The 21699-nt window shown below is 43.5% G+C and overlaps 1 protein-coding gene across 1 annotated transcript; it reads right to left on the bottom strand.

The window, feature by feature from the left end:
* Nucleotides 1–784: 784 nt before the first annotated feature.
* On the bottom strand, nucleotides 785–19941 carry LOC138800858 (intelectin-1-like). Its single transcript, XM_069982977.1, has 8 exons — nucleotides 19827–19941; nucleotides 17474–17544; nucleotides 15987–16052; nucleotides 14959–15206; nucleotides 7548–7706; nucleotides 3762–3882; nucleotides 3115–3221; nucleotides 785–982 (listed from the first exon to the last, which is right to left on the bottom strand). The coding sequence occupies exons 2-8, from the start codon at nucleotides 17541–17543 to the stop codon at nucleotides 830–832; spliced, it is 924 nt and encodes a 307-aa protein (XP_069839078.1). The 5' UTR covers nucleotide 17544; nucleotides 19827–19941; the 3' UTR covers nucleotides 785–829.
* Between the last annotated feature and the right edge of the window lie 1758 nt (nucleotides 19942–21699).

Consider the following 21699-nt stretch of genomic DNA (forward strand, 5'->3'; position numbering starts at 1 on the left):
CTGCTAGCGATCTTGGTCGGAGTGTATACTATGGGGGAGATTTATCAAACATGGTGTAAAGTGAAACTGGCTCAGTTGCCCTTAACAACCAATCAGATTCCACCTTTCATTTCTCACAGACTTATTGGAAAATGAAAGGTGGAATCTGATTGGTTACTAGGGGCAACTACTAAGCCAGTTTCACTTTACACCATGTTTGATAAATCTCCCCCTATGTGTATACACTCCGGCCAGGATTCCCTTAGAATGCAGTGCCCGTAAGTTGTGTATTAATCACGGCCGTTGTTGCACATCGGCTGTAAATACACAGCTTACATTGTGTGAACATCGCCTAACACTGTAGACTGCTTTTTTTTTGCCACCATGAAGCAGCTAAACCCTAAGAGAAAGGGAAAGAAAACCTGACCCTACTCTAACCTGGTGGCAGATGTTGGGGGAGAGAAGGATCAGGCAGTTGGATTTCAAAATGCAGAATCCTCTAATTCTCAGCTGTAGTAAGAGGTGTCTGGCAGCAGCCTACTCCTCATGAGATGCACGTATATGGGGGACTAGGAAGAGAGAGTTGCTAATGATCCATTTGCCAATAGTTTTTTGAAATGTGTGTCTCAAGATTACAAAAACATAGTTGCTTTCTTCAAGAAACAGCATCACTCTTATCCTCAGTTTGGGTGTTTTATTGCAGCTAAATTCTATTGAAGTGAATGGTTCTAGCTGTATTGTATTAATTTCCATTGCATAGAGGACAGATAATAGCGTTTTTAAAATGTGCGCATATAAAGCTGTATTTTATTTTTAATGGCACTTTATTAATATTTGACAGTCAGAGAATTCAGTGATAGAATATAAGTATAGAAGATTCCACAAAATCCTTGCTAGCGCTGAATCCGACATGTGTACCAACACCATTCCAGGCCGTCCCCGTAAAGTCTCCACATTGCAATGGGCTACCTTCAAGAAAAAATCCACCACCTCCGATACAGACCTGTAGTGTTTAAGGAGAAATGTGAGATCAAATGTCCTTACTGCCCCTTCCTCTCCTTATATTTATTTCTTATCTCTAGGTGGCAATGATTTTCTTGCCATGTAATTGTTTACATCTCTAATGATCCTTAAAGTGTCTCTGTCGTTATAACGTTCAAAATCTAAATCAACAGTAGATGTGATATAAACTAAGTTTGCAATATACATTCATTATTTTGTTTGTAGTTATCCTGCTGTAAAACAAAGCTGTACTTACAGAAATCCAGGTCCAGTCTCCTGAAGGCAGATATTCTGACTTTTGCTGGTTGAAAAACACAGACTAAACACAGGGATTCCGGCCAGTACAGAGAGTCACAGCTTAATGTGTCCATCAATCAGATGACTGCCTTCTCTCTGTGAGCGCTCAGATAGCCTGGGGAACACTGGACTTCCTGTTTTCTGACTGCTTCATGTTTTTCTAGAAAACAGTCAGTAAACAGGAAGTGCTGTGTTTTCCATGATAATTAAAAAAAATAATGAATGTAAATTGCAAACTTGCTTTATTTCACTTCACATTTATCTAATGTTGATTTAGATTTAGGGTACAAACACACACGGCTTACACGCTGCGTATGTACTGCTGTGATACGCAGCAGATACGCAGCAGATTAGATCTAAATAACCGAACACAGTATCAAATCTGCTGCGTATCTGCTGCGTATCTGCTGTGTGTGTTTGTACCCTTAGGGTACAAACCCACACACCGTATACGCAGCAGATACGCAACAAATATGCAACAAATACGCAGCAGATTTGATGGTGAAGATTTGATGCTGTGTTCAGTTATTTAGATCTAATCTGCTGCGTATTTGCTGCGTGTTTGCTGCGTATTTGCTGCGTGTACGGTGTGTGGGTTTATACCCTTAGACAGTTATAATGACAGTAACACTTTAAGCCTCATGATTTTTCCTACAGTTATTCCAAGGGTTCTACAGAGTTTATAGTGAGAAACATTACAACAAATATGAATAAGGATAAAAAGACCAAAGCATTTTTTACTGGTACACAGCAACAAATATAGCATGTACATTTAAGCTGAGGGACTGCAAGCTATTTTAATACCCTAAATATTTAACTTTCTCGATTCCTTTACATTTGAATATCTTTTCTGTTTCAAAGACTAGAGGGCTCACGTCAGCAGGTCCAGATTGGGCCACAACTCTATTGTGGTTGATACACCCAGCACAACTGTGAATGTTCATTATTCACATAATTTTTCAGCAGGTCTTAAAGTGTCACTGTCGTTATAACATTCAAAATCTAAATCAACATTAGATGTGATATAAAGCAAGTTTGCAATTTACGCTCATTATTTATTTTTTAGATATCATGGAGATCACGGCACTTCCTGTTTTCTGACTGTTTCCTGTTTTTCGATAAAAAAGAGTCAGAAAACAGGAAGTCCTGAGTATCCCAGGCCATCTGAGCGCTCACAGAGAGAAGGCAGTCATGTGACTGATGGACACATTGAGCCGTGACTCTCTGTATTGGCCGGAATCCCTGTGTTTAGTCTGTTTTTTTAAGAGAGAAACCTGCCTTCAGGAGACTGGACCTGGATTTCTGGTAAGCATAGCTTTGTTTTACAGCATAATAACGACAAAAAAAAATAATGAATGTATATTGCAAACTTGCTGTATATTACATCTACTGTTGATTTAGATTTTAAAATTAATAACGACAGGTACACTTTAAAAGACACGAATAGTAAGGATTTACTCTTATCAAATGGATGGTACTGGTTGTTTGATGGGGTGGGTTGGTGCATATAGAGTCGCTTTCACAATTAAACTGTCTTTATTAATTTAAGGTAATGTATGCTGCGGGGGGCGGCGGGGGGGGGCGCTTGGTTTAAAGGGAGAGGGCATCACATACTGGCAGAGGATTAAAAAATTCCACTGCGGGTATATAACCCCATTGAAGATCATAGTACTAGGATTCGCAGCGGATTTCAATGCAAACTCGCACCGGGAAATCCGCTGCAAATCCGGTACGTGTAAAGCTACCCTAAAAAAACAAATTTAATAAAATCAGGTTTAGTGAAGAGTATGGAACTTGTTTCTTTGTGCAGGTACAATTGGCAATTGTCTGACTTACATGTTCTGTATCACAAAATGTATCCATTCTAAGTCCTGGACATAACGCCATTGCTGCTTTTTCATTGTTGAATACTCGAAAATGGATATAGCCAGCAGTGGTACGATCTATGGATAGAAATATAAATGTTCACGTGAGAACTGTAGTTCATTATACAGTGTCTAATATTGGGTCTCTAATCTATAGACATTGCTTGCATAGATTATGTTACCTAAAGCCTCCTACAGTAAGTACAACATATCATCTAATCTGTCTGTTCTATAGATATGCTTCTTGCGCCAGTTTTTAATGCCATAATGTAACACTGAGAGGAAGCCGTTGTATAATAATGGCCAGGTGAGCACATAGGTAAAGAAATAGTCAGATATAGCATCATATTAGGCATAAAAGAAGCAATGTAAATGAGCCAAGTTCAATGGGCCTTTCTGCTTTGTAAAATGGTATGGGTATATGGTATAAAAATATAATCTCCTGCTGCTCCTCTGCCAAAAGTGGGCGCTATATTTACACCATACTATGTGCAACTGTGTCAAACTTTTCTACCACTAACCAAGCATTGTCTAACCCCACATCACATCCAACATTAGGTTTTGCACTAATACTACTAAACCTCCTCCCTCTATTATCATGCATACTTAGAATCTTACCTTTCGCAATGGCTGTATATAAATTGTACGTTTTCTCTTTCCCCCCATAATCATAGACTACTGGAACAGCCGGTCCATGGTCGGCGGGACAACTTCCAGCATTATATTTTACGGGATAGCTCTAAAAGATGAATGATAATTTATGCTGAAATATAGGACTTAACCAGCATCTTCATTTGTAGAACTTAGGGCCCTGATATGTGCTGCTAATGAGTGGTGATCAGGAAGATCGGTGCTCGTCGTTTGTCGAGCCTTTCCAAGTCCCATGTAATGGTTGTTCATAAAAACTTCATGATAGTCGCCCACACCTTCCTATTTACACTGGAAGATGTGCGGGCAACTACTGATGACTTTATGGCCCGTATAAAATATATGATCGGCCCAGGGGTGTAGCTAGGATTCATGGGGCCCCAAAGCCAAAAAATGTACGCCCCCCCCCCCCCCGCACAACACAAAGCATTATTTATATATCGATGATGTGACCAAAAAATCTTGTGTGACCAGAGGCAGAATCCTGCCTGCAGCTACAAAAATGACTGGCAGAATAGAGAACCAATGGCTGCTTGCTCTGTCAGTCCACTGTATTTAACTATAAAGGCCAATTAGGAGCCCTTATGGTTAAATACATAGGCGCAGGAGCGGACTACCTTCTACTTAACCCCTTATGTACTGCAGTGTGTAAGTGACCCAATGTTCAAAAAAAAGAGTTAAAAAGGAAGACAAGGAGTGCACTGACGACCCCTGATCTCTGCATGGAGCTCACACATTTTCCTACTTGATTGCAGCAGAGCCCAAAGGTCAGAGGTTATCAGAGCAGTGAAGCAGAGATCTTGTCCTCTGCCTATTAACCCTATTTTATGTTGCAGCATGTAAGTGAACACTGGGTTACTTAGACACTGCAGTACATAAGGGGTTAAGCAGAAGGACATGTGGTGTCCCACCACGGGTGGTTTTTGTCTCTCCTTTGCGCCTCTCAAAAAGCTTCCTCTTTCAGGTTTAAAAGTGGTGATGAGGTATTTTACAGTTTCACCACTAGGTGTCAGTATTTTATATGTCTATGTATCGCACAGCTGAAGTCAGTATTGGGTTAAGGTTTTATGTGTACCATGTGTTATTATTCCGGTAGTAGCAATCCCAACATGGGACCAGGACCAGGAATTCCCACTTACAGATCGGCGCAGGTGTGGATGTCACAGGGGAATCCAGCATGCATATCTCGTGTATATCAGACAAGTGTCTTCCCTCGGTAATGGGTTTATTAGCAACCCCGTGACATCCACACCTGCGCTGGTCTGTAAGAGGGAATTCCTAGTCCCACGTTGATATCGCTACTACCACACTTCTACACACCTATCTCTTGGTGTCCCCGCCTGGCTCCGGTGCCTAAAATAGAGTTGTGCCTATCATTTAGCAAAACTCCAATTGGTGAGTGGTTCCTATTTTAACCTCTCACTCCTGGCTTTTTATTAGAATTTATTGTACTAGGAAGTGCCCCTTTTTTTTTATGTGTTATTATTGACCAATAGGAGGTGCTCTCTACTTCTAACCTATCTCTTTTCTCCTTCCTTATGCACACACTCATCCGCACCACTCACAGGGAAGTTCACTTTAGGCCCCTGTAGGAGGAGACACTGGTGAGGGAAGTGCACAGTCAGTCTTACCTAGATTCTCATAGAGGAAAGACACGAAAAGCAGCTGTTCCTACAGTAGTTAAGCCAGGCCCTGGCTAATGCCAGGACCCCTGTCAGGGACAAGCAGTTCAGTTCAAGTTCGTCTAGTCTAGACACCCAAGTGTATAGATGAAGCTAGAGGCAACCAACTTTTTCAGTATTCCTACTATGTTCAGTATGCAGAGCTAAGCACTTTAGAGGGAGACGTCATAAAGGAACACCCTAACCTATGCTGAGAACATGTCTAGAAAGAGCAGAGCAGTATCCTGAACACAAGAGGAACTAGCCTGGATAGGACAAAGCTACCGTAAAGAAGGTCTACGTATCCTATGTCACAGTGCAGGTAACTGGGACACTCTCGGACACTTAGCTTCACCCAGATAACCACGACTGGTGCTTGTGGTACCCTGACAGGACGGCTCGACATTGTAGGACACAAAGTGCTTAGACACAGTCTCCCTCTCATTGTGGGGGGATCATGGACTCTCTTGAGACACAGTGATCAGACCACTACCACCTTCTGACCCAGCAAGCTCCAGCTAAGTAACCTCATCTATATTTAATACTCTGGTATATCTGTATCCATAGACATTGGGCTTTTTACTCCATACCTGTTATATTGTTTTGGGGATTAGTATAACTGACATCTGGTGGGCTGGCTACTTGTATTCCCTGCTGCCATATGTATCACGAGTTATTTGTTATATCATGTATTGGTGTATTCTATCATAAGAGGTCCATTTCATTGAGAGGAGATCTTTACAGCAGTTATAATGCAGGGCACATCCTCTTTGAAGTGCTAGAGTTGTTTCCTGATGAATCCGTCTGAGAACCGGACGGCAGAAACGCGTTGGAACGAGTGTGGTTTACCTAATACATACTCCTAATAGTCACATGCGTATATCCTACTGCTGCATTTTATTGTGTTGTAGGTGGTTTGAGTTGTCACTTTTTTGCACACTTTTCTGTCTTTTGTCTCTTCGTTTGTTATTTTCTCCTGGACACCTGCAACAGGAGAGGGACCGTCATCATGGTTGGGGCCACCCTATTAAGGAGGTGGGCACCCCAAAAGGCAAGGAAAGAGGGTATCTGGGTCTAGAGTAGGGTGCACCATCACCCCCCCCCCTACTCCTTACCATCTCCCCATTGCATTATACCAGCATCTCTGGTTGTATGCCATTAGGCTATATGTTTCCCCCCATCTATTGGGGCCCATGAGGAAAAAACACTGTATATATAGCACACGATAGGGTGTCTATGTTTTTTTATGTTGTATATGGACCGTGTTTTTAATAAATTATATTATGTTATATTTTATATGCCCTATAGTGGTTCTTGTACGTCGGTGATAACTCATATTCTGTATACACCAGAACCCAAACACACAAATCGCACACGTTGGGTTATTTTTCCCCTTTCTGTGGGTGGCGGAGCCGATAGTCTGGGTGGGTTAGTTGCCACTCAGGACTGCCGTGACAAGAGCCCGGCAGGTTATCATCCATTGGGGAATACAGCAAGCCACATAAACAAGAAGGTACCAACATCCCAGTCAGTTGCCACTCAGGACTACCATGACAAGAACCCAAGGGACTCACACAAATCCGTCAGGTTACAGACCATTGGGGAATGCAACCAGCCACATAAACAAGGAGGTACCAACATCCCACCTGTGTGCTGGACAAGCACTGGCGTCACAACACTTACACCTTTGGCTGAGCTGACACAACCACCAGTAATAACATCACCACCTGGTAGAGCGCACCACAGACACAGGAGGCTCTTATCTTCCCTGTGCATCCCTGCTCCCCTCCTGCACAGGCCCCATAGCAGCTGCCTTCCCTGCCTCTATGGTAGCTATACCACTGGATCGGCCGATGAACAAGAGATTTCTCATTTGTTGCCTGATCACTGGCCCTTTTATACTGGCAGATTATTGGCAGTGAGGGTTTCTGACTGCCAATAATTAGCCCATGTAAAAGAACCCTTCAAGGTGTAGTTTAACCTTATGAAACAGACTGCCTGTTCTTTGGAGAAGTCTTGATTATTAGGTCATCAGGGGTCTGACTACCAAATTTCAGTCATGAGACTCAAAAGGAACCTTGTAATTTTCAGTTACCTTATAAAGATTGAAGAGATTTCCTCCATAGGTAGAAAGGAAGCCATTTTCTGTACGATATCTTAGAAGAGCATGGTTTTTCCACAAGGGGAGGGGGGTCTTGTTCGGCACATGCCATAGGCCCACATTAACAGCATTGATATCATAATAACCTGGGTTCTGTATAAGGTAAAAGTGTATACAGCGTGTAAAACAACTATCACAATCTTCATAGACATGGGATACATCACGGATATGATTACTTAACTACAGGAGAACTCCTAAAAGCTGCAATGTATTCCATGCCCCTTCCTCTTGCCCCGCTGGTTAGTACTTATGTGTCTAAGATATTACCAAGTTTCCTTTTTTGGCTTAATTCTTTATGTGCTTTCTTAAAGGGAAACTTTTGGCTAGATCCCTAATGCACACGGGGCAATGAGGATGAAGGTAAGTCTCTTACCTTCATCCTTGGCACCGTACCTGTGGAGTTTGTGGTGTAATTCTGCATCTGGTAAGGCCATTTGGAGCACTGTGGAGACAAGACTACCATCCCCAATGCCCCAAGTGGCTTTGCCAGATGCCTGATTACACTACAAACTCCACAGTATGTGTGCGAACGTAAGAGACCATAGCGCCCCATGTGCAATTGGGAGCTATTAGCAGGAAAGATTTGCCTAACATGCGTACAGTTTCCCTTTAAGTATTTATAAAGATGACTGAGATCACTTATTGCATTCAGCACCATTGTATCTTCTGGTATGGAAATTTTCTGGTCATATGTGTTCATATATACTTAAAGGAGAAGTCTGGCAAAAAAATGTATTTAATAATTATACTGCCCCGCAAAAGTTATACAAATACCCAATATACACTTATTATGGGAAATGCTTATAAAATGCTTTTTCCCTGCACTTACTACTGCATCAAGGCTTCACTTCCTGGATAACATGGTGATGTCACTTCCTGGATATCATGGTGATGTCACTTCCTTGATAACATGGTGATGTTACGCCCCGACTCCCAGAGCTGTGCGGGCTGTGGCTGCTGGAGAGGATGATGGCAGGGGGATGCTCAGTGTCCTTCCAGTGCCCTGTGTCCCTCAGTGTCCCTCTGCCATCATCCTCTCCAGCAGCCACAGCCCACACAGCTCTGGGAGTTGGGCCGTGATATCACCATGTTATCCAGGAAGTGACATCACCATTTTATCCAGGAAGTGAAGCCTTGATGCAGTAGAAAAAAAGCAAAAAATCTAAATTACTAACCGGTAATTTCTTTTCTTTGAGCCCATGACGGCACCCCTGGAGAGGTCCACCCCCTGCTCCCATAGGACAGGAAACAGGATACAGGAAATCCCTAGATCTTTTAAAAGAGTAAACTCCCCTCCTCTCATCAGTCTTTAACAAGGACCTAGGAGCGAAGCTCACAAGACACACAAACACAAAAAAAATATACATCTACGTATTATTTTTTTTTTTTTAGTATATACAGCTATATACATATATATATATATATATATACATACACACACACAAACAAGGGCGGGATTTAGGCGGGGTGCCGTCATGGGCTCAAAGAAAAGAAATTACAGGTTAGTAATTTATATTTTCTCTCTTCGCCCGATGACGGCACCCCTGGAGAATAGAATAGGGATATACCCGCCTAGGGGGGGACTACAGCATGTAATACTCTACGACCAAAGGTCAAATCTTCAGTAGAAGATAGTTGTAACCTGTAGTGTCTGTAGAATGTATGTGGAGTGCTCCATGTTGCTGCTCTGCATATCTGGTCAATGGAAACTGATGCCCTTTCCGCCCATGAGGTTGCTACTGCTCTAGTTGAATGAGCACCAAACCCTACTGGTGTATCAATGTTCTTGGCCTTATAACATTCTCCAATTGCCTGCTTGACCCATCTGGCTATTGTCTGTGTAGAGGCAGTTTTACCCTTAGTTTTTCCCTGAAAAGATATCAGTAAGTTATTACTCAAGCGCCATTCCTTCCTGACCTGTAGATAGTGTAGGATCGCTCTTCTAACATCAAGAGAATGGAAAGATGTTTCACGCTCATTAGCTGGTGTGTTGCAAAATGAAGGTAACACTACCTCTTGTGACCTGTGGAAGGCAGTAACAACTTTCGGCAGAAAGGCAGGGTCAGGAGAAAGAACAATTCTATCGTCTCTAATGGTCATGTAAGGGGCCTGTATAGAAAAAGCCCTAATCTCACTAACCCTCCGTGCTGACGTAATGGCTAATAGGAAGGCCAACTTGTATGATAGGAACTTAATATGACACTCTGTTATGGGTTCAAAGGGGTTAGTGGTAAGACCATTTAGAACTAGATTAAGGTCCCAGGGAGGAATCCTTGACTTAATAGTGGGACATAGTCTACTGGCTGCTTTAACAAATCTTTTAATCCATGGATGATCTGCTAGTTTACAGTCATAGAGGGCACTGAGGGCAGAGATCTGTACCTTAATGGTGCTGGGTCTAAGGTTCTTATTTAGACCTTCCTGAAGGAATTGTAGAATTAAAGGAACGTCCGGAGCAGCCAGTACATTAACCGGTTTATTTACAAATCTGCAAAATGCTTTCCAAGTACGCAGGTATATGATAGAAGTAACCCTCTTTCTGCTGGCAAGTAGAGTGGTGATGACTTCCGATGAAAGGCCTCTATCTATCAACAATTGCCTTTCAAGTGCCATGCAGTCATGTGGAGATTCTGAACTAGTGGATGGAAGACTGGGCCCTGGCTGAGGAGATCTGGCCTGTCCGGTAGAATCCAGGGGTCCGTCAGAGACATCTTCCTGAGCCAAGAAAACCAGACCCTTCTTGGCCAAAAGGGAGCTATTAGTATAACGTGTGCCCTGTCTTGTCTGATCTTTCTGATAACTCTTGGAATCAGTCTGATAGGAGGAAAGGCATAAAGTAGGCCCCTGTTCCAGGGCTGCGCTAGAGCATCCAGGGCCATGGGTCTGTCGGCAGGGCAGAGGGAGAAGAACCTGTGGGTCTTTCTGTTCGTGCGTGAGGCAAAGAGGTCTATATTTGGAGTTCCCCACAGACTGCAGATCTGGAGAAAGACTTCCTGCAAAAGTTCCCACTCTCCCTGATTTAGTGAGTGTCTGCTGAGAAAGTCTGCTTTGACATTGTCCACCCCCTTCAAATGGAGAGCCGAAAGGGACAGACAATGTGGTTCCACTAGTCTGAAAAGAAAGTGGGCTAACCTCATGAGCTGTGGCGATCTCGTGCCTCCCTGATGGTTTATATATGCCACTGCTGAACTGTTGTCTGTTAAGATTCTGACATTTCTGTTCTCTATTAATGGAAGAGCCTGGGATAAGGAGAAGAATATTGCTCTCAACTCTCTCACGTTCTGAGGGTCTCTGGCTTCCTCTGGAGTCCACTGGCCCTGGAACACCTGAGAATCCGAATGAGCTCCCCATCCCCGAGGACTGGCGTCCGTGGTGATGGTTACGACGGTTTCCAGATTCCAAGGGAGCCCTCTGGAGAGATGATCTCTTTCTTTCCACCAAGAAAGAGACCTGAGAGTCTGTGGAGATAGAAGAAAGGAAGAATCAAGAGAATCTGTCGCACCGTCCCATTCACCAAGAATTTGAGACTGAAACACCCTGGAGTGATATTGTGCCCAGGGGACCGCAGGAATGCAAGAAGAGAATAGACCCAATAGTGACATAGCCTTTCTGAGGGTAGTCAGAGGAGTGTCTAAAAATTCCTGAGTTCTCTTACAGATGTTGGAAATTTTATTTTCTGGTAAGAATGACTTTCTGGATCTGGAGTCTAAACAGATTCCCAGAAACTGGCAGTGTTGAGAGGGGATCTTGTTAGATTTTTCGGCATTGATCTCCCAACCCAAGTTAGACAGGATGTCCTCCACTATCTTAATCTGGGCCTGAAGGGAGTTAATTGAGTCACCTATCAGTAAGAAATCGTCTAGATATGGGACAATGATAATGTCCTGTTCTCTTATGTGGGCCATTACCTCTGACATTACTTTGGTAAACACTCTAGGTGCCTGTGAGATACCAAACGGTAAAGCCTGGTATTGAAAATGACCAATAGAATCCTGAAGTTTTACTGCCACTCTCAAAAACCTTTGATGGTCTGGGTGAATGGGAATATGGTAGTAAGCATCCTTTAAATCTAAGGTGACCATGTAACAATCCTGGGTGAGATTTAGGATGGCTGATGAAACTGATTCCATCTTAAACCTCTCATAGGTCAATACCTTGTTGAGAGGTTTAAGATTGATAATGGTTCTGAAAGAACCATTGGGCTTCCTTACCAGAAATAAAGTGGAGTAAAAACCTCTACCACACTCTGCCTCTGGGACTGGGATCAGGACTCTCTTATCCAGTAAGGACTGTACTTCTAGTGAGAGGGCTACATGTTTTTCAGGATCTGATGACAAATCTGTAACCACAAATCTTTCCCCTGGGGAGGACAAGAAGGAAATCTTCAATCCATGTTTTATTATATCTAGAACAAACGTGCTATTGGAAATACCACACCATTGTGAGAAAAAACATGAAAGGCGACCTCCCACAGGGACCTGGCGTCATTGTGTAGGTTTTTTGGAATTATCTGTGTTCTTGAATAGGAACCCTTTAGATTTTTTCGTGGGTCTCCACTCTTTCTTATTAGTATTAGGAGCCCTTTGTGTGTTCCTACCTTTTCCCTTGAAGGGGCGATTAGACTGCTGAGGAATCAAAGGAAACCCCTTCTTTTTGTCTGAGGCCTTCTCAAGGATATTGTCCAGAGCTGGACCAAAAAGCAGGTTGCCTTCACATGGGACACCACATAGTTTGGATCTAGATGTGACGTCTCCTTTCCACTCCTTAAGCCACAGGGATCTGCGAGCAGAATTAGATACTGCGGCTGAACGAGCGGAAAGCTTAAGTGCGTCAGCCGAAGCTTCAGACACAAATGACATGGCTTTTTCAAGGGTATCAAAGGGTTTAAGGAGTTCCTCCGCTGGTGTACCCTTGCTAATCATCTCTTTTAGCTCTGATAACCATACTTCTAAGGCTCTAGAGACTGAAGTAGCGGCCACCAAAGGCTTAAATAGAGCTGTGGATGCCTCCCAGTCCTTTTTTAAATAAATCTCTGCCCGTTTGTCCATAGGATCTTTTAAGGAGGCACAGTCCTCAAACGGAAGAGCATTCTGCTTGAAAATCTTTGCCACCGGAGGATCTATTTTGGGAGCCACACCCCAAGTACTAGACTCTTCCTGGTCAAACGGGTACTTCCTTTTGAACTGTAAACCAAACAAAAAAAAAGGGGGGGGGGATGTCTAATAATCATGAACTTCCTACTATATTCAGGATAGAAATAGGTGTATACCTATATCCCTATATATATATATATATATATATATATATATATATATATATATATGAAAAGACACTCACGGCAGCAGGAATAAAGAATTTTCTATCCGGGTTAGACCATTCATGTTTGATTAAGGTCTTGATATTCTGATGGATAGGGAACACCAAGCGTTTTTTAGGAGCTAAAGCTCCAAACATTCGGTCCTGTATAGTCTGGGATTCAGGAGTATCCTCTATGCCCATCGTCTCTCTTACTGCTTTTATAAGGATATCTACAGTTGGAGAAGGGTCAGTTGCAACCTCTAATCCTTCTACTCCTGACGCACCCAGGTCCTCTGCCTCTGTGCCCAGACTCTGTTCCTCCTCATCTCCTATAGAGGATGGAGGTTCAGATACAGACATACTATGCCCAGCTTCTTCAAGATCAATTATTGGAATAACCACCGGAGCAGCCATAGGCAGAGGCGGATTCGGAGCTGGTATAGGGACTGTTGGTAGGGTAGGAGAAGGCACCTGAAGTGTAGGCTGCGACTGAGAAGGCATGGCAGCCCTAATTTCCTTCTTAATGATGCTTCTCATGTTACGTACAAATGAAGGTCCCTGATCTTCCAATACTCTATTCATACAGCTATCACAGAGAAGTTTATTGTATGAGCTACTAAGACGTTTTCTACAAGTTGGGCATTCCTTGCTTTTAGCTCTGCTTTTACCGGATGACCCTTCCGATAAAGCCTGTGTTGAAGGTGAAGTGGTTTCAATAGTTTCAGCGCTTTCAGCCTCCATAACGATAATAGAAGTTCAGGAGGTTAGATATCCAACTGCAGCTAAGCTACAGTGAAGCGGTATAACAGCACCGGGCAGCTACTCACTGAAAGGAGCAGCTGTAGTACTTGGATGTACTGCCCCGGCGTCTTCCTCGGCACCCTTTTTAAGTTTGGCACCGAATCCCTTGTGACCGGCTGGTCCCGCCCCCTATGCCGCGCGCTGATACGGCGTCACCCTCCCGGCGCTCTCCCCGAGCAGGCCTAAGCCCCGGAAGTTGCCGAACACGGCCGGCAGAGCAACCCCCTCCCCAGTGCTTCCGGTTACCCAAGCCACAGCGTGCGCGAGCACAGCGCTGCAGACCGGAGCACCAGCCGCACCGAGGAGAGTCAGGGGAGCCCCGGGGACCCGTCTTCCGGAGGTGTCGGGGGGGGGGGGGGAGCCAGACTAGGAGGCTGCTCCACCAGCGGAGTCTGATGCCGCCGGGACGCCGGTAAGGTATACCACGGCAAGCCCCAGTCACCTCTTTTATCCAGGGTTGGGAAGGGAGAGACCCCTTCCAGCTCCTGCTCCCGTAGGGACAGGAAACAGAAACTGACGAGAGGAGGGGAGTTTACTCTTTTAAAAGATCCAGGGATTTCCTGTATCCTGTTTCCTGTCCTATGGGAGCAGGGGGTGGACCTCTCCAGGGGTGCCGTCATCGGGCGAAGAGAGAAAAAAAGTTTTCGCCGGACTTCTCCTTTAAGCATAACACTTTACATAGTCAACTATCTGTAATATACTGAATATGTATACAGATAAGTTACGTTGTGCAGCAACCTCTAAAGGTTTACAAGTTCTATATGGATGCCGAGCAATGCTACATCTGTTACCAGACCCCCATTAAACATGTGTATGATGTCAGTTTTTGCTGCGGCCGCTAGGGATCCTGGCCGTAGCGTATACTGTGTGTATACACTCCGTCCAGGATGCCATAGACTGCAGTACAAAGTAAGTTTTGTATTAATCACGGCCGTTGTTGAAAATCAGCAACAACAGCCGTGATTAATATAAAACTTACGTTTTGTGAACATAGCCTAACTGTGATGCAGTGTGATCCTTGTTGTGCTGTGTTAACCCTGTTGCAGCCAAAGTTCCCTTATTACCCTAGCCTTATCACTTATTGATATGATAGATGATCAATGTGGGATCACTACTGGGATCACCCTAGTCAATAGGATGGGGTCCCAATAATCCTGACCTGCATAATTACAGATGTTTCACTTTAGCTTTCGTCAGATATTTTATAAAACATAATATTTCAGTGATATGATAAAGAAATGGTTACCTTGTAGTCATCACTGGTGGCTCCATCAGGAAGCCCAAATGTGGCATAGTTTGCCCAGTTCCCGTCTCCTTCAGGATTGTTCAGATCATTTCCCTGTTGACTGGACCAGCGATCCCCAACTGTGCACTTTCCATAAAGATTGTTCTCATGAATGCTTGCTACCAATGTCCAGCCTCCTCCATTGGTGGTCATGTCACAATATGTTTGGTAGGTAATTCCATACTCAGTTGTTAACCTGTAAATTCCATCTATTACCAAAAACAAAAAGAGAAACCGCTTACCAAGTTACTACAGGCATGGTTATAGCCAGGGAGAGCACAAAGTTTGTATTTGTACCTGTACTCTGGTCCCTGAGGGCCTATCCAGTGCCTATCCTGCTCTAGTACCATAAGTGGCACTAAATCCTTAATGGTTTTCTATTAGATTTTCCAGTGGGCTTTAAAGCGAATGTACCATTAGGAGTAGTGAAGTTATTATTTTTGTTCCACTACCTGATCGGTGCCAATGTGGGGATCCCGGTGGCACAGTCCTTTTTTTCAAAACGCTGCCCAGTTCCTACGCTCTGCATAATTTTCTTCTTGTGCACCAGTCCGCTCTATTCACTGGAGGCTGAACCAGCGCCCCCAGTGTAACAATAGCCTGGCGGCCTCACTTAGGGGATAACGTTACACTGGGAGTACCAGGCTGGCTACCAGTGCATAGAGTGGGCTGGTGCGCAAGAAGAAACCAGCAGCGAGTACGGGAACCAAGCAGCGTTTTGAAAAAAGGGCCATGCCAATGGTAAAAAAAAATCACTACTCCCAATGATACATTCACTTACAGTTTGTAGTAGATTAAAAAATCACCTGGACTGGTACATTGACCCAATGCAGTGGCGTATAGAATGTAAGTGCTTTGCTAACACCCCCATGGTGTTTCTCTGAAGCACCCAATGCTTTCTGGAAATAATTCTACCTTTAATGAATTTCTATGATTGCTTAAATAAAAAGTAAAATAAATAAATAAATTATGTAACATGTGGTACTCACCTTGGGCATCACTGTCAGCTTCCTTGATTTCCTTACAGCTCCTGTGCCTGCAGTTGTAGTGTTTGTCTTTCTCCCAGCATGCCAAGAGATTCAGAATATTAGAATATTATTTAGAATGTGATAAAACATACTATGTAATACATTACATAGTGGATGATTAAAAATGAATATGCTTGCTTTCAGTGAATGGAGCCATTTCTATTCTTTTATATTTAAAAGCTAAAAAAACACTGTTTAAAGATTATCTGACAGATTATCTGCCAATGATTTGAAGCCAAAGCCAGGGATGGATTTGAAAAGAGGAGAAATCTCAGGCTTTCCTTTATGACCTGATCTCTGTTTATAGTCTGTCAGTCAAATCTTTGGCAGATAATCTGTCAGATAATCTTTCTGTGTAGATGGACACTTACACACATCCATAACCTCTGGTACAATTGGTACACATTAATATCTATGGGCCAATGAATCTCCCTGGATCGGAAAAGAAGAGGACATCTCCTATTTTGTTCCCATTTGTGGCCTGGGCTTCATAAAGTGTGATCCATTGGCCACCTGCACTTACAAACCATGTGTTATGGAGGCAAAGATGGAAGCGTATAAGGGGCCTTATTATTCTAGCAGTGATGTGATGACAATACAAGGAGAGATATAATGGTAGAAGGGAAGAGCGAAAACTATGCTCAGGTACTGATATCATAACCATGTTAAAGGGCATAGCTAGAATTAGAAGAAAAAAAACAACGACAACACAGCTACAGTCTTGCAAAAATAGAGTTACCCCTGTCCTGAGGTAGTGGGTGGTATTACAATTCAGCTCCATTTACGTCAATGGAACTGAGCTGTAATAGCGATGTGCGGCTGACGGCTGATGGCATTGTTAAAAAAATAACAGAGTTTATACATACCTCTCCACGCTCCTGATGCCTCTGCCTGCTCCTCGCTATCTTCCTGGCTTTTGCTTGCAGCCACCATGGGAATTTCAGAGCCAGTTTCTGACGTAACAGGCCACTCAGCCAGACTCTGCAGTTTTGCGGCGGCTGCGGGATGGGGCAGAAGCCAGGACGACATTGGGTAGCAGGCATCACGAGCATATACAGGTAAGTATAAACTTTATTAATTTACACTAAAGGCAATGGCTGCACGGACAACATATATATATGTATATATATATATATATATATATATATATATATATATATATATATATATATATATATACAGCCCTTGTGCCCTTGTGCACAATTATTGAGCCATGTAATAGGCTCAGTAAGTGAGCGCTAATCTAGCAGATGGGCACACGTTTACATTGGTCGTGTAATACCTAGACAACCGCCTTTTCCCCTAATCACTTTGCTTGTCATCTCTATAGGCTGGGTCAGCAACACTGCAAATCCAGTTATTGTATTTCAGAAAACATCTGTATACTACTGACTACAGGTGATATCTGCAATCACTGTCTTATTATCATATGGATTATTGTCACTCACCACAAGAATCAGAGCGTCCCTCAGTAAATATTAGCGTCAATAGAAAGAAACTGCAGAGCAGCATCTTCATCCTGGTAGGTAATTGGAAAAGACTTTATACATTATATCCCAAATAATACAAAACACACAGAGGGAATTTATTAAGACCACATCATAGCCCCTGCAGGGGGAGACTGTTACTTAAAGAAGTCCAGCGAAAAATTTTATTCAAGTATTGTATTGCCCCCCAAAAGTTATACAAATCACCAATATACACTTATTATGGGAAATGCTTATAAAGGGCTTTTTTCCTGCACTTACTACTGCATCAAGGCTTCACTTCATGGATAAAATGGTGATGTCACTTCCTGGATAGCATGGTGATGTCACTTCCTGGATAACATGGTGATGTCACAACCCGACTCCCAGAGCTGTGCGGGCTGTGGCTGCTGGAGAGGATGATGGCAGGGGGACACTGAGGGACACAGGGCACTGGAGGGACACTGAGTATCCCTCTGCCATCATCCTCTCCAGCAGCCACAGCCCGCACAGCTCTGGGAGTCGGGTTGTGACATCACCATGTTATCCAGGAAGTGACATCACCATGTTATCCAGGAAGTGACATCATCATTTTATCCAGGAAGTGAAGCCTTGATGCAGTAGTAAGTGCAGGGAAAAAAAGCACTTTATGTGCATTTCCCATAATAAGTGTATATTGGTGATTTGTATAACTTTTGTGGAGCAATACAATACTTTAATAAAAATTTTCACTGGACTTCTCCTTTAATAACCCCCCATTATGTATGCTTTGTACACCCTACTGTCTCTGGAACTTTATAACATTGTATTTGGTGTTACACTGTTGTAGTGAAATATATATTATAGTATATCAGTTCAAAGGTAGAAAGAGTCGGCACTACTACGGCTTCTATCACTTTAAAAGCCCCACCAGCTGCATGTAGTAACAAATGTTCACTCGTACACCCACCATCTCATGTGGTGCAACAATCGGACAAAGTTCAGTGATAACTCTTGTAGTACTAGGCAGAGAAAAAGAAAAAATATCCGAGTGCACTCACCGGTGGGTAGAGAAAATGTTTCCTTTATTCGTGCATATTAGCGCGGTGCAGATTCAAGGGGAGAGGGACGCCAACACCTTCCACCAGGGAAGGTGTTGGCGTCCCTCTCCCCTTGAATCTGCACCGCGCTAATATGCACGAATAAAGGAAACATTTTCTCTACCCACCGGTGAGTGCACTCGGATATTTTTTCTTTTTCTCTGCCTAGTAATATTATAGTATATACCCATGGTCTGGGTAAACACCACGTAACACCCTATTTGCATACATAGACTTAAGTCTACCTCCTGATGGTACATTCACTTTAAGAAGTTCCTACATAAAAGTTGGCCTGTTTATAAACTTCCTGGACTCTGCAATTCCTCTGCACTACATCTGCACTACACCAACCTTTAACGGGAGTGTCGGTATATCCAGGAGTGGGCACATACCACTCCTGGCCACTGTGACAAGTGCCTAAGCGGTATACTACCACCTGCCGTAGCTGACAACACCTGACTCCCCTGGGTTACCCCACAAGGAGACACATCGTACCTTTCATATATCATGCTGTGCTTCCAGGATGTAGAAAAATAGTACAAAGAACCAAAGAGGCTTTCCCAAGCTCCTGATCTGCTGCAAGCTGGAATACCCCCTCTCTTCCTCCGCCCTGCTTGAATGACATCTGAAAGAAGGAGGTGTTATAGCCTGCAGCACTTCTGGAGCTTGAGAAAGCCTCTTTGACTCTTTGTAGAAAAATGGCTTCTAAAAGCACAGCTGGGTGTAAGTAGGATATAAGTAAGATACCATGTGAGTCCTGACCGAACAGAATCTAAGAGTGTCAGCAATTTAAAACATGAATTGTGGTGACAGATTTTCTTGAAAGTGTCACTGTCGTCTTAAAAACTTTTGACATGCCATAAGTTTTAATCAGTCCGGGTCTGAGTGTTCAGACCCAAACCGATTATGAGAACAATCTTTGTGTCACATGATATCAGTTGGGCTCTATAGACTTACAAAGGCAATCAGACGAAGCCCGACTGATCACGTGACACAGAGCCGGGAGAGGACCGCCCTTAGTACGCTCTACTCCAGGCTCAATCTCATGATCGGCACATGTCGGAACACTCAGACCTGCACTGATCAAGACTTTTGACATACCTCTATGACGTGTCTAAAAAATTTTCAAAACGAAAGTGACACTTTATAGATAATGTTGGCTTCCATTGCCATGGCCATCAAATACACAAAAACAAGTGAAAATCACTAAAAAAAAACAAAACATAAAACGACACACTTAATAAAGAATCTCTTACCAGTTCTGAAATGTTGTTATGGAAAGTCCAATATGTTTTAAGTCCCCCCTAGTATATTGCCTGCTTTTTATCAATCAGCAAAGTCCTTACTCAGGTTTAGTCATGAAGAATCACATTTTGTGAGTTATCACATTTATATCATACAATACTGATGTAAAGTGTCGACAGCAGCCAATCACAGCTCAGCGTTCAGCTATGGTAAAATGATTGGTTGCTATGGCATGGTTACACTAGTTTGTTCAATCTGTTTCATCACCTTTATTTGTTTTAATGCTATTAAGCTAATATATGTGGCGCCATCTGTTTACTTTTTTTTTTTTTGGACACTGCATTAAACAGAATCAGAATCATTTAACTGCATTGATATCTGGCAATGAATTTGTATTCTTTCGTAATGGTTTATGCAACTTGAAGTCTTCTTTCAGCCAAGCCTTCTTCTCTTCCTTACCCTCTCTCCAACAACCCATCCATGGTGTCCCAACAGTGATAATACTTCTATCCTTGTTGCCCTACACAGTAATATTACCTTTTGAGCCCCATATGTTGGTGCCATCCTGTGTGCTTTGCAAGTAATATTGCCCCACTGTTAGTACCCATGCACTACAGTCATGTGCCCTATGTGCCTGCATACAGTAGTTATGCCCCCTTTCTGTCCAAACATAATAGTGATGTTGCCCATTGTGCCCCTGCACAGTAGTCATGTCCAGCTATGTGCCATTACACAGTAGTTATATTTGCACCCCCACGGTGTTCATGTCCCTATTTCATACCTTCCAACTTTTTGGACAGCCAAAGAGGGACACTTGTGGTTCACTCTAGGAAAAATTTAAACATTTCTAATTCTTTTTAATTCAAGCATGCATTCGCACATACAGGATCTGCGGCAGTTTCATACATGCGTTTAGTTACATTGATATCTGCAAATCTGCAGCAGATCCTGTATGTGTGATCTGTCTGCAGCCTGAACCTGTCACCCCTGGACGGTTCCCGAACCCACCCTACCCCTGGATACGGCCTCTTTACTTATGCTATCCTTCCGTCCTGCTCCTGATGCTGATCCCGCCGCAGAGAAATGGTCGTCCGTGCAGATGAGCGGCCGGCTGTATCTCCTCAGCAGGATCGGCATCAGGAGCGGGCCCGGAAGGATGGCATAAGTATAGAGGGGTAACAGGTTCCCGGCGCACATCGCACCAGATGATAGTATGGGCGGCCCAGAAGACCGCCCATATTATAATCTGTTGCGGTGTTTTATCAGCGGGCCAGCTCTAGGAAATCAATTGATTTCCTAGGTGGGCCAAAAATAATGGCCCCGTGGGCCAGAGTTTGACATGTCTGTTCTAGAGCAACAGAAAAAGTTTATTAATGCAAATCTAATGCCTCGGTCATAAAGAGGGACATGTAAGGGGCAAAGAGGGACAGAGGGACATGGGTAAAAAGAAGGGACTGTCCCTCCAAAAGAGGTATGGGAGGTATGTTATTTGTGTATAGTATGGTGGCTCCCCCACCAGCTTCATGGCTCCAAAATGAATAAAACTACTACAAACCAAGCCCCGTTCCAATGATGAGCAATTGGTCCAATGCAAGAAGTGTGAAGAAGTGTTTTCATCTTTCCTCCTGCACTTTGTTATTGATGTTTCACAGGCTTCAGGCCTAATCGTCATGTGGGGAGATGTGCCGGCAACTAGCAATGATTTGGACGTTTATACTAAGGCTATGTTCACACAACATATCAGACCGGCCATTCCGTGACCCGGCCAGGTCACAGAACGGCTGGTCTGTGCCCGGATCATCGCGGCTGGTACTTAGGTACCGGCCAGATGATCCATCCGGCCACAGAGCTCTGATGCGGGCGCATCAGCCCGCGCCCACATCA

Source organism: Dendropsophus ebraccatus, chromosome 9 (assembly GCF_027789765.1).
Source record: "Dendropsophus ebraccatus isolate aDenEbr1 chromosome 9, aDenEbr1.pat, whole genome shotgun sequence".
NCBI lineage: Eukaryota > Metazoa > Chordata > Amphibia > Anura > Hylidae > Dendropsophus > Dendropsophus ebraccatus.

Excerpts from the sequence above, each read along its gene's own strand:
- LOC138800858 (XM_069982977.1), bottom strand. The coding sequence starts at position 17,543 with ATGAAGATGCTGCTCTGCAGTTTCTTTCTATTGACGCTAATATTTACT. Across the intron at positions 7,707-14,958 it reads CCACCAGTGATGACTACAAG|AACCCAGGTTATTATGATAT; the intron begins GTAACCATTTCT and ends TACCTTATACAG. Across the intron at positions 3,883-7,547 it reads ATCTCTTCAATCTTTATAAG|AGCTATCCCGTAAAATATAA; the intron begins GTAACTGAAAAT and ends TTCATCTTTTAG.